Source organism: Anas platyrhynchos, chromosome 39 (genome assembly GCF_047663525.1).
Source record: "Anas platyrhynchos isolate ZD024472 breed Pekin duck chromosome 39, IASCAAS_PekinDuck_T2T, whole genome shotgun sequence".
Classification (NCBI taxonomy): Eukaryota; Metazoa; Chordata; class Aves; order Anseriformes; family Anatidae; genus Anas; species Anas platyrhynchos.
Window position 1 is genome coordinate 390,752 of NC_092627.1, and position 11,190 is coordinate 401,941.

Consider the following 11,190-nt stretch of genomic DNA (forward strand, 5'->3'; position numbering starts at 1 on the left):
ATGACCGGGGGGGGGGGTTCCGAGGCCGGATCTCGGGAGGGTGTCACGAGACCGGGTTGTTTTTTTTGTTTTTTTTTTTTTGGGGGGGTGTCCCGTGGGGTTCCTTACTGGAGGCGGCGGGGCCGAGCGGCAGAGCCGTGACGCAGCAGCGGTGGCAGCGGCGGCGGGGGGGGGCCCAGAGGGGGGCGCGGAGGGACTGCGACACCGGGTCCCCCCCCACCCCCCCCAACCGGGGACCGGCCCTGCTCCCGCCCCCCCGGCTCCAAACCGCGCCCCCTTTTCCCCAAACCCCGCCCCCACCGCCGAAGCCCCGCCCTCTACTTCTAAAGCCCCGCCTCCCCCCTCCCTCCCTGCCGGCCGTTACCCGGCGGGCGCGGCCACGTGACCCCCCGCGCGCCTCCCTACTGGCCGGCGCCCCGGGGCGGCGCGCGGCGATTGGTGGAGGCGGCGCCCAATGGGAGCGCGGGGCGGGCGCGGTTTGAGTGTGCGCGCCGCAATGGCGGCGAGGCCCGGCGGCGGCGGCGGCGCCCGCCCGGTACCGGCCACGGCGGCGGCTGCGTCACTTCCGGCCGCCTCCCGGTTACCGGTGCGCAAGGCCCACGCCAAGCGCGCGGCGGCCGCGCCTGAGCCGGAGGCTCCCGAACAGTTTGGGCCCCGCTCCCGTTCCCGGTGCCGTTCCCGGTGCCGGTTCCGGTCTCACCCTCCCGTTCTCCCGTAGAAACGGCGCCGCTCCGGGCCCCGAGCGGGCTGGGCTCCCAGCAGCCGCGCCCCGTTGCGGGCTATCAGCGTCCCGACGGCACCAGGCCCAGGTAGGGCGGCACCGGGGGGGTCCCGGTTGTACCGGGGGGGTCCCGGTTCCACCGTTCGGTCACGGTGACCCCCCCGTGCCCCCCCCCAGGCCGGGAAAAAGGCCCCGGGGGCGGCTTCGGGATCGGCAGCGCCGCCTCCGGTACCGGGGGTGCGGCGGCGGGCGGCGGGGGACCCGAGGGGGCAGCTGGCGGAGCTGCGGGAGAAGATAAGGGGCCTGGAGGATGACAACCGGCAGCTCCGGGAGCAGCTGCAGCACAGCCGGGCCCGGGAGGAGGAGCTGGAGGGACAAGTGAGGTGAGAGCCCCGGTAACACCCCCCCCCCACCCCGCTACCGGTTTACACCCTCCCGGTAACCGGGGACCCCTCCCCTGACCCCTCTGGTACCCAGAGACCCCCCTCCAGTAACGGGGGACCCGTTTCCTTCCTCCTCCGGTATCGGGGACCGCCCCCCTCCGGTAACGGAGGACCTGTCCCCTTTCCCCCCAGTACCGGGGACCCCCCTCCGGTAACCGGGGACTCTCCCCCTTCCCCGTCTGGTACTGGGAACCCCCCTCAGGGTACGGAAGCCCCCTCCCCTTCCCCCTCCGATACCCGGGGACCCCCCCTCCGATACCAGAGACCCCCCCCCCCTCCAGTAACGGCGCCCCCCCCCCGGTGCCTCCCAGCTCTCTGCGCACGGAGCTGCAGCAGTCCCAGGAGGAGCGGTCCCGGTGGCAGCGGGAGGCGGAGGCGCAGGCGGCCGAGCGGCAGCGGCTGGCGGCTGAGCTCCAGGAGCGGCACCGGCAGCTGGAGGAGCTCCGGGAGGCGGCGCGGGACCGGGAGGAGCAGCTGGGGGCCGCCCAGGTGGGTACGAGGCTGATTTCCCCCCCCCACGGGGCAAAACCAGCAAAACGCGGGATTCTGCCCCAAAATGGGCTGCGAGGAGCGCAGCTGGAGATGCTTCGGGGGGCTTTTTACCCGATTTCGGGGTGTTTTGCCGGATTTTTCCCCAATTGTTGTCTTCTCCCAAATTATTCCCCGTACCCCCCTAAATTATTATCTTAGGCTCCCCTGATTATTGGGGTCTTCCCCCCCAACCCTTCCTGATATTGGGGCATTTCCTCCAGATTTTGGGGGCTCTTCCCCGAATTCTGCTTGGCTTTTCCCGCAAACTTTGGGGGAGTTTCCACCAATTCTGTGTGTTTCCCAACCAAATCTTGGTGGGTTTCCCCTCCCCCTGTATTCTGGATGGTTTTTCCCCATGTTTTTTGGGGGGCTCTTCCCAAAGATTTTATAGGTTATTTCCCAAAATTCTTGGTGCTTTTTCTACAAGCTCTTCGCGGACGGGGTACCCAAGTTCTGTGCGTTTTTTCCCTAAAGTTTTGAATTTTTACATCCAATTCTTGGCGCTCCTGTCTTGGCCGATGGCGTTGGGCGCCTCTTGGCCAACGGGGTCGGGCCTTTCCCCCCCAGGCGGAGCTGCGGGAGGTGTTGGGGGCGCTGTCGCGGCGCGAGGCGGAGGTGTCGGAGCTGCGGGCGCTGGCGGGGGCGCAGGAGGAGCATTTGCACGCGCTGGAGATGGAGCGGCGCCGCCTGCACAACCAGCTGCAGGAGCTCAAGGTGCACCGGGGGGGCTGACACTGAAAATATCAATAATAATTTAAAAACCAGGATTCACTTCGGGGGATTTTTCACCCCAAGATGTAAAAAATAATAAAAATAATAAATAATAGTAATAACATTAGTATTTCATGTTTTGTTTTTGTCAAAATTGAAAAAAAATGTTTTTTTTTTGCTCAAACTTTTCTTAAAATAACATTCCTGTTTTTTCCTCAAAGTTAAAAAGTATCATTTATTCTTTTTTCTCGAAATTGAAAAACAAAACCTTTTTTAGTTTGCTCAAATAAAAAATCATCTTTCTTTTTTTGATTTTTACTGAAATTTTAAAAAGTCAAAAGAACACTTATTCTATTTTAAATTTTGAGAAATAAAAGAACTCATTTCATTTTTTGAGCTTTTTTGCTCAGAGTTTAACAAATACATATGTTTTTGCCCCAAATTTTTTTAAAAATACAAAAACAAATCATTTTTTTGCTCAGTTAAAAAAAAAAACACTTAATTTTCCCTCAAATTAAAAAAAATATATAAAATGCTTAGTTTTTCTTGCTCAAAATTAAAAAAATACATAGTTTCTTTTAGGTTTTGCCCCAAATCTATAAACAACAGAATGGTCATGGTTCGTTTCTGTTTTTTTGTTCAAAATTGTAAGAGTATATAAGAATATAAATATTTAACTCTGAAAGTTTTTCTTATATATCCATACTTAAATACAGAAAAATACAGAAAAATAATCTGTCTGACAAGTGGCAGTCGGGCAGGGCTCAGGGCTGTGGCAATTGGGGCCACGTCAGGTCACCATTGGGATCCCCCAAGGCTCCGTTTTAGGGCCAGTCCTCTTCAAGTCCTCGATATTCTACAAAATACCTTTTTTTCCCTTTTTTTTTCCCCCTCCCCAGGGGAACATCCGTGTCTTCTGCTGCGTGCGCCCGCTGCTGGCGGCCGAGCAGGAGGCACAGAAGGGGCTGGAGCACCTCCACTTCCCCCCCGAGGACAACAAGACGCTGGTGCTCTGCAGGACCGAGGGGGTGAGCGCCAATTTGGGGTGCCCCGACCCCAAATCAGGGCTGGGGGGGGCACCCCCTGCTGCTCCTGCTCTCAAATCCTCCACGGCCCTACAAGCGGGCGGCCCTATAACGGGGGCAGGAGGCCCTATAAGCCCGATATCTCCCCGTATTGCACATCAGGCTGGGAATAGGGCTCGTGGTGACCCCCCCAAATCCTGACACGTCCCCCCCGACCCTATTTCCCCCCCCGACCCTAATTTCCCCCCCCAGTCCCATACGGGGCGGCGGGGCGAGGGGCGCTACGACTTCAGCTTCGACCGCGTCTTCCCGCCCGGCGCCTCGCAGGAGGACGTCTTCGAGGAGATCGCGCTGCTCGTGCAGGTGCCCCCCCATAAAGGACCCCCCCCTTTTCCCCAAAATTGCCCGTTTCCCCCGTGTTTCACCCCAAAGCGCCTCCATCGCCACCCAAACCCCCCCAAGTGCTCCCCAGGGTCCCCATTTCTACCTTTTTTCCCCCATAAATCCCCCCGTTTAGCCCCCCAACCCCCCCCAAACTGTCCCCCAAAGCCCCTTTTTCCCCATTTCCCCCCAAACTGCCCCCATTTCCCCCATAAATCCCCCTCTTTCCCCACCAAGGTCCCAGTTTCTGCCCATTCCCCCCCCAAACTCCCCCGTCTTCCTCTATTTCCCCCATAAATGTCCTATTTCCCCCCAAAGCGCCCCCGTTTGATACAAGTGACCCCAAAGGCTCCCGTTTCCCCCCAAAATGCCTCCATTTGCCCCTGAACTGCTCCCAAAGTGCCCCTGTTTCCCCCAAAAAGTCCCCATTTCCCCCCCAAGGCCCCTGTTTCTATCCCATTTCCCCCTTTTCCACCCCCAAAGGCCCCCTATTTCCCCTATAAGTGCCCCCATTTCCTTCCCACGCTCCCCCAAAGGCCCCCGTTTCTCCCTGAACTGACCCCAAAGCCCCCCCATTTCCCCTATAAATGCCCCCGTTTCTGCCTGTTGCCCCCCAAAGGCCCCCAAATTTCCACCCCAAAGTGCCCCTATTTCCCCCGGTTTTCACCCCAAAGCCCCCTGTTTGCCCCTGAACTCCCCCCAGAGTCTCCCCATTTCTCCCCGAACTGACCTCAAAGCTCCCCCTTCCCACCCTAAGTGCTCCCATTTCCCCCATAAATGCCTGTTTCTGCCCCCATTCCCCTAGTTTCCACCCCAAACACCCCCATTTGCCCCTGAACTCCCCCCAAAGACCCCTATTTTGCCCATTTTCCCCACAAGTGCCCCCATTCCCCCCTATTTCCACCCCAAATGCCCCCATTTGCCCCTCATTTCCCACCAAAGACCCCTATTTCCCCCGTTTCTCCCCGTTTCCCCCATAAGTACCCCCATTCCCCCCAAGTTTCCACCCCAAATGCCCCCATTTCCCCCCAAAGACCCCTATTTCCCCCACAAGTGCCTCCATTCCCCCCAGTTTCCACCCTATTTCCCCCCCCAAAGAGCCCTATTTCCCCCCAGTTTCCACCCCAAACGCCCCCATTTGCCCCTGAACTCCCCCCATTTCGCCTCCATTTCCCCCCCATAAGAGCCCCATTTCCCCCTAGTTTCCACCCCAAATGCCCCCGTTTACCCCTGAACTCCCCCAAAAGACCCCTTTTTCCCCCCATTTGCCCTATAACCCCCCCCGTCCCCCCCCAGTCGGCCCTGGATGGGTACCCCGTCTGCATCTTCGCCGACGGGCAGCGGCAAAACCTACACCATGGAGGGGCCGGGGGGCGCCGACCCCACAAGTTGGGGGGTGATCCCCCGCGCCGTGCGGCACCTCTTCGGGGGCGCCCGCCAGCTGGAGCACAAAGGGTGGCAGGTGGGGGCCGAGGCACCGAGTTTTGGGGGGGGTTGGGGGCTTTTTGGGGGGGGGTTTAGGGCTATTTGGGGGATTTGGGGGCTTTTTGGGGGGGAGTTAGGGCTTTCAGGAGCTTCTTTGAGGGGGGTTTAAGGCTTTTTGGGGCTTCTTTGGGCGGCGCTTAGGGCTTTTGGGGGCTTCTTTGGGTGTGTTAGCACTTTTGGGGGGGCCTTAGGGCTTCTGGGAGGCTTTTTTGAGGGGTTAGGCCTTTTTTGGGGGATTACGGCTTTTGAGATCTTTTTCTGGGGGGGATTAGGTCTTTTAGGGGCATTTTTGGATGGGGTTTTGAGCCTTTTGGGGGTTTAAGGTGTTTGGGGGGTGTTTAGGGCTTCTTGGGGTACTTTTCGGGGGGAGGTTAGGGCTTTTGGGGGGCTTTTAGGGGGATTAGGGCTTTCTGGAGGCTAATTTAGATCTTTTGGGGGCTTTTTTTGGGGGGGTTAGGGCTTTGGGGTCTTTTGGGGGGCTTTTTGGGGGGAGGTTAGGGCTTTTGGGGGCTAATTTAGGGCTTTGGGGAGCTTTTTTTAGGGGTATTTGGTCTTTTAGGGGCTTTTTTGAGGGGGTTTTGAGCCTTTTGGGACTTTGGGGGGTTTAAGGTGTTTGGGGGGTTTAGGGCTTCTTGGGGTTCTTTTCTTTGGGGGGGTTAGGGCTTTTGGGGGGCTTTTTGGGAGGGTTAGGGCTTTCTGGAGGCTAATATAGGGCTTTTGGAGCCTTCTTTAGGGGGGTTTAGGGCTTTTGGGGGCTTCTTTGGGGGGGAGTTAGGGCTTTTGGAGGCTTTTTTGGGGCTTTTTTGGAGGGTGTTAGGGATTTGGGGGGCTTTTTGGGGGGGTTTAGGGCTTTGGGGGCTTTTGGGGGGCTTTTTGGGGGTGTTAGGGCTTTTGGGGGCTCTTTTGGGGGGAGCAGGGCTTTTGGGGGTGTTAGGGTGGGTTTTTGGGGGAATTTCTTTAGCTTTGGGGACTTTGGGTCTGCTCTTTCGGGTTCTTTATAGGGTTTGGAGGCTTTTGGTGGTTCTTTAGGCACTCAGGGCCCCTTTTTGGGGGGATTTTGCGCCCCCCTGACCCCCCCAAAGTACAGTTTCAGCGCCAGCTTCCTGGAGATCTACAACGAGGCGCTGCGGGACCTGCTGGGGGGGGACAGGGGGGGCGAGCTGGAGATCCGCCACGTCAGCTCGGCCAGCAAGGAGCTGCACGTCCCCAACCTGCGCTGCGTCCCCGTGGCCTCCGAGGACGAGGTAAGAAACCCAAACCCCCCCTCGGAGTCCGTTTGACGTATTTTTCCATTTTTTAACCCCAAATTTGCCCCCCCCCCCCAGGTGCTGGGGCTGCTGCAGACGGCCGCCTCCAAGCGCTCGGTGGCGCGCACGGCGCTCAACGACCGCTCGTCCCGCAGCCACTGCGTCTTCCAGCTCCACATCCAGGGCTCCAACGCCTCCCGCGCCCTCCGCTGCAGCTGTGAGCGCCTCTTTTTGGGGTTTTCTTCCTCCCCGGGGGGTGCCGACCTCCTCTTCCTCACCCGAAATCCTCCCCCAACCCAGCGGTGCTGAGCCTGGTGGACCTGGCGGGCAGCGAGCGCTTGGATAAATGCCAAGCCAGCGGGCAGCGGCTGCGCGAGACCCAAGCCATCAACAGCAGCCTGGCCACGCTGGGGCTGGTCATCATGGCCATCTCCAACAAGGTGCTGATTTTTGGGGGAAAAAAGAGCGATTTTGGGGCCACGACCCCAAAATTTTGTCGCTTTCCTCCCCATCCTATAACGATTTTTGTCCCCGTAGGAGCCGCACGTGCCGTACCGCAACAGCAAGCTGACCTACCTGCTGCAAAACTCGCTGAGGGGCAACGCCAAAATGTGAGCGGGTTTTTTTTTTTTTAGGGTGACGGGGTGGTTTTAGGGTCGAGGGTGTAGGGTGCACCCCGCTCGGACACCCCGCTATGCCGTGGATCGCCCCCACCCAGGCTCATGTTCGTCAACATCTCGCCGCTGGAGGAGAACTTCGCCGAGTCACTCAACTCCCTGCGCTTTGCCAGCAAGGTTTGGGGGAAATAATGGGGTTTTTGGGGGTTTAGGGGAGGGTTTGGATTGGGGTGGGGGTGGGGAAGGGTTTTGGGGTGGTTTTTGGGGATGGTTTTGGAGGGAGGGAGCGGGGAGGGCCTGGGGAGGAGGGTTTTGGGGTGGTTTTGGGGGAAGAATTTTTGGGGGGGTAAACATTATGGTATGGGGGGTGTTTGGGGTGGATTTGGGGATCTTTGGGACACGGTGATTTGGGGTGCCGTGGGAAATCTGCGGGCAGAGGTTGGGGGAGATGTAGGATGTGTTGGGGGTGCTCGGGGGGGAGAACGTGGGGATGGGTTCAGGGGCAGGTTTGGGATGGGGGGGTTGGTTTGGGGTGTTAGAGGGCAAATTTGGGGCACAGGGGGTGATTTCATAGGGTTATGGGATAAGGAGGGCAAGTAATGGGATATGGGGGACAGGTTTTGGGGGTTATACGGTGAGTTTGGGGTACAGGGTATGGGTTTTGGATTTTGGACATGGGGGGGATTTGGGGGAGGTTATGGGGTGTGTTTGGGATATGGGGGTGTGATTCGGCAAGTTTTGGAGGTTTTGGGGGATTATAGGGCAGATTTGGGATATAAGGGGATGATTTAGTGGGGTTATGGGATATGGGGGGAGGATTTGGAGTTTACGGGACAAGTTTTGGGGGTTTATGGGGTTGGTTCGGGATGGTGTGATTTTGGGGTGGGTTTGGGGGGATTATAGGGCAGGTTTGGGATATGGGGGGTGATTTGGGGGGGGTTAGGTGGTGGGTTTGGGATATGGGGGCGTGAATGGGGGGATTTAGTGGGGATAAAGAGAAGATTTGGGATATGGGGGACAGGTTTTTGGCGGTTATGGGGTAGGTTTGGGAGGGTTAGGGACAGGTTTTGGGGTATTATGGGATGGATTTGGGATGGGGGTGTGATTTTGGGGGTTTTGGTGTGGGTTTTGGGGGGTGATGGGGCAAATTTAAGATATGGGGGTGAGTTGGGGGGGTTATGGGGCAGCTTTTGGGGGGTTATGGGGTGGGCTTGGGGGGGTTTGGGGTAGATTTGGGATATGGGGGCCTTTTGGGGGGGTTATGGGGAGATTTGGGATCCGGGGGGGCCTTTTGGGGTGGGTTTGGTTTGGATTTGGGTTAGTGGGGGGCCTTTTGGGGGCATTTTGGGGCAGTTTTAGGATACGGGGGGGCATTTGGGGGGGTTATGGGGCAGATTTGGGGGTCTGGACCCCCCTCACCCCCCTCGTTCGCCCCCCAGGTGAACGAGTGCATGGTGGGCACGGCCCACGCCAACAAGAAGTAGCCCCGGGACCACCGGGACCCCTCCCCCCCCGTTTTTCTGCCCCTCCCCCAGCACAGAGCCTGCTTGGGCCGGTGCTGATTGGCCGCCGGCGTCACGTGACGCAGGGAGGAAAAAAATGGCGGCGCCCTGCGTGGTTGCACAGTGCCCGTACGGCAACATGGCGGCGCCCAGTGGTGCGGGAGCACTTCCTGTCCTGCGCGATGCTCTGCCTGCGCTGGGGGGGGATCGGTACCGGAGCAGTGCTGCTGCCGCGTGGCGACTGCGCATGCTCCGCACTATGCCGGGGGCGGGGGGGGGGGGGGGGGGGTGAGCGAGGTGGCGCATGCGCAGCGTGGGGGATTAAGGCGATGCTGCCCTTAGATGGCTGGGGGGGGTCTTAAAGGGGCCGCGCACCCCAAGGGATGTCTGCGTGGGGTGTGTGCAGCTGTTCCTTTTAGCCTGACCTTAATAAACATGTAAATAAGCAAAAACTCTTCTAATAATTAAAAAAAAACAAAACTGTCGATTCCCAGCTGCAATCAATTTTCTTCCTCCTGCCTGCACCAACCCTATGTGTGAAATTCCAATCTGCCCCAAAACACACGGTTTTGACCCCAAAATGTTCCTTTTTGTCCCTAACATTGGTGCTTCCACCCGCGTCGTGTTAGTTTCCAGTGCTACCCCCAAAACTCTGATTTATCTGTTAAAAGTGGGGTTAAAATAACAATAACTCTCCCCAGTTTCATCTGCCTTGTCCAGATGGGCAGAGCAGGGAGCTCTATAGGGAAAATCCATAGGGAAAACCTTCCCCAGAGCACGTTTCTGTCCTATACCCCTCTTGGCACCTATAGGGAAATATGAACAGCCTGCAGGGTCCCACATTCTGATGAGAAAAATCTCATCAAATAACAATAAATTAATGCTTTGAGACTTTTTTTTGCCAGTTAATTATAAAAGTGTAAAATACTCCAGGAAGATACAGGCTCAAAACCCAGAAGTTCATCATCATCCTCACAACTATTTTTTCATAGAGCTAATAGTTCACCAGAGTAAAATAAAAAGACAAATAGCTTAAGAGAGTTATTAAAGTATTAAGTTATTAAAACAAATTAAAAATAAAGAGTTTATTACAGTTTTTGTTAACGTTTGGTCCCCTAACTATGAGGCACTGTACAACATCACCCCTTCCTTCACCCTTCTGTGAGGGGAATGGCAAAATTTCACTCATATTATTGTCATTTATATTGCCAAATTTTATTTGAAGCCTGATAGTAAGTAGTTACGTGGGCTTTCCTCACCGAATTACCACTTAAAACCCACAATTGCCACCAAACTGCCCCAATTTTGCTGCTTTTTGGCCTCTTTCCGCTGTTGTGGGGGGTTGCTACAGGTTTTCACTACACTTCAAATCTGGATCAAGGGCAAAGAGGAGATAAATGAAAGTAAATATCTGTGCAAATATAAAGTCATAAATAGTGTCTGTAAATATTTATATATATAAAATCATCCTTTTCAGTTGTTGTGCTCTGGAGTTTAATTTTGCATCTAAACACATTGCATGTAGGGTCTTCTATGTTCCCTTACCGGCTGGAAGGTTTTTCACTTTATTTTTACACCAAGGAGACCTGATTTAACCTGAATGCTATTCTTGTACTTCCAAGGAACATATATTTAATTTAAAATATATTTAACTAACTCTTTTATCGCTTGTTCACCACAGCTGACCTCCAGCTCACCCCCCTTGTCCCCCCCCAGCAGGTCCCGCAGTGCCTCGTTGTAGATCTCCAGGAAACTGGCGCTGAAACTGTACTTTGGGGGGGTCAGGGGGGCGCAAAATCCCCCCAAAAAGGGGCCTAAAGAACCACCAAAAGCCTCCAAACCCTATAAAGAACCCCAAAGAGCCCCCAAAAGAGCAGACCCAAAGTCCCCAAAGCTAAAGAAATTCCCCCAAAAACCCACCCTAACCCCCCCACCCCAAAAGCCCTACTCCCCCAAGAAAGCCCTACCCCCTCAAAAAAAGCCCTAAATTAGCCCCCAAAAGACCTACCCCCAAAAAAGCCCCAAAAAAGCCCCCATAAGCCCTAATCCCCCCAAAAGCACCCCAAGAAGCCCTAACCCCCCCAAATGCCTTAAATCCCCCAAAAGAAGCCCCCAAAAGCTCAAAACCCCCTCAAAAAAGCCCCTAAAAGACTTAATTCCCCCCAAAAAAATCTCCCCAAAGCCCTAAACTAGCCCCCCAAAAGCTGTAACCCCCCCAAAAAAAAGCACCCCAAGAAGTCCTAAACCCTCCCAAATGCCTTAAACCCCCAAAAGTCCCAAAATCCCCTCAAAAAAGCCCCTAAAAGACCTAATCCCCCCAAAAAAGCTCCCAAAAGCCATAACTCCCCAAAAAGTCTCCCCAAAAGTCCCCCCAAAAGCCCTAACCCCCCAAAAAAGCCCTAAATTAGCCACCAAAAAGCCCTAACACCCCCCAAAAAAAACCCCAAAGCCCCCAAAAACCCTAAGCCCCTCCCAAAAGCACTAACACACCCAAAGAAGCCCCCAAAAGCCCTAAACGCCCCCATAA

At 55.9% G+C, this 11,190-nt stretch overlaps 1 protein-coding gene across 1 annotated transcript in view; it reads left to right on the top strand.

Annotated features, from left to right (window-relative positions):
- LOC140001203 (carboxy-terminal kinesin 2-like) overlaps window positions 1-11,190 on the top strand; it is a 151,949-nt gene continuing 140,759 nt past the window's right edge. Inside the window, exons 1-8 of the mRNA XM_072032373.1 lie at window positions 1-16; window positions 484-586; window positions 719-809; window positions 899-1,104; window positions 1,476-1,653; window positions 2,263-2,409; window positions 3,306-3,434; window positions 3,684-3,794. Coding sequence (XP_071888474.1) covers window positions 1-16; window positions 484-586; window positions 719-809; window positions 899-1,104; window positions 1,476-1,653; window positions 2,263-2,409; window positions 3,306-3,434; window positions 3,684-3,794 — 981 coding nt within the window. The remainder of the gene's footprint in view (window positions 17-483; window positions 587-718; window positions 810-898; window positions 1,105-1,475; window positions 1,654-2,262; window positions 2,410-3,305; window positions 3,435-3,683; window positions 3,795-11,190) is intronic.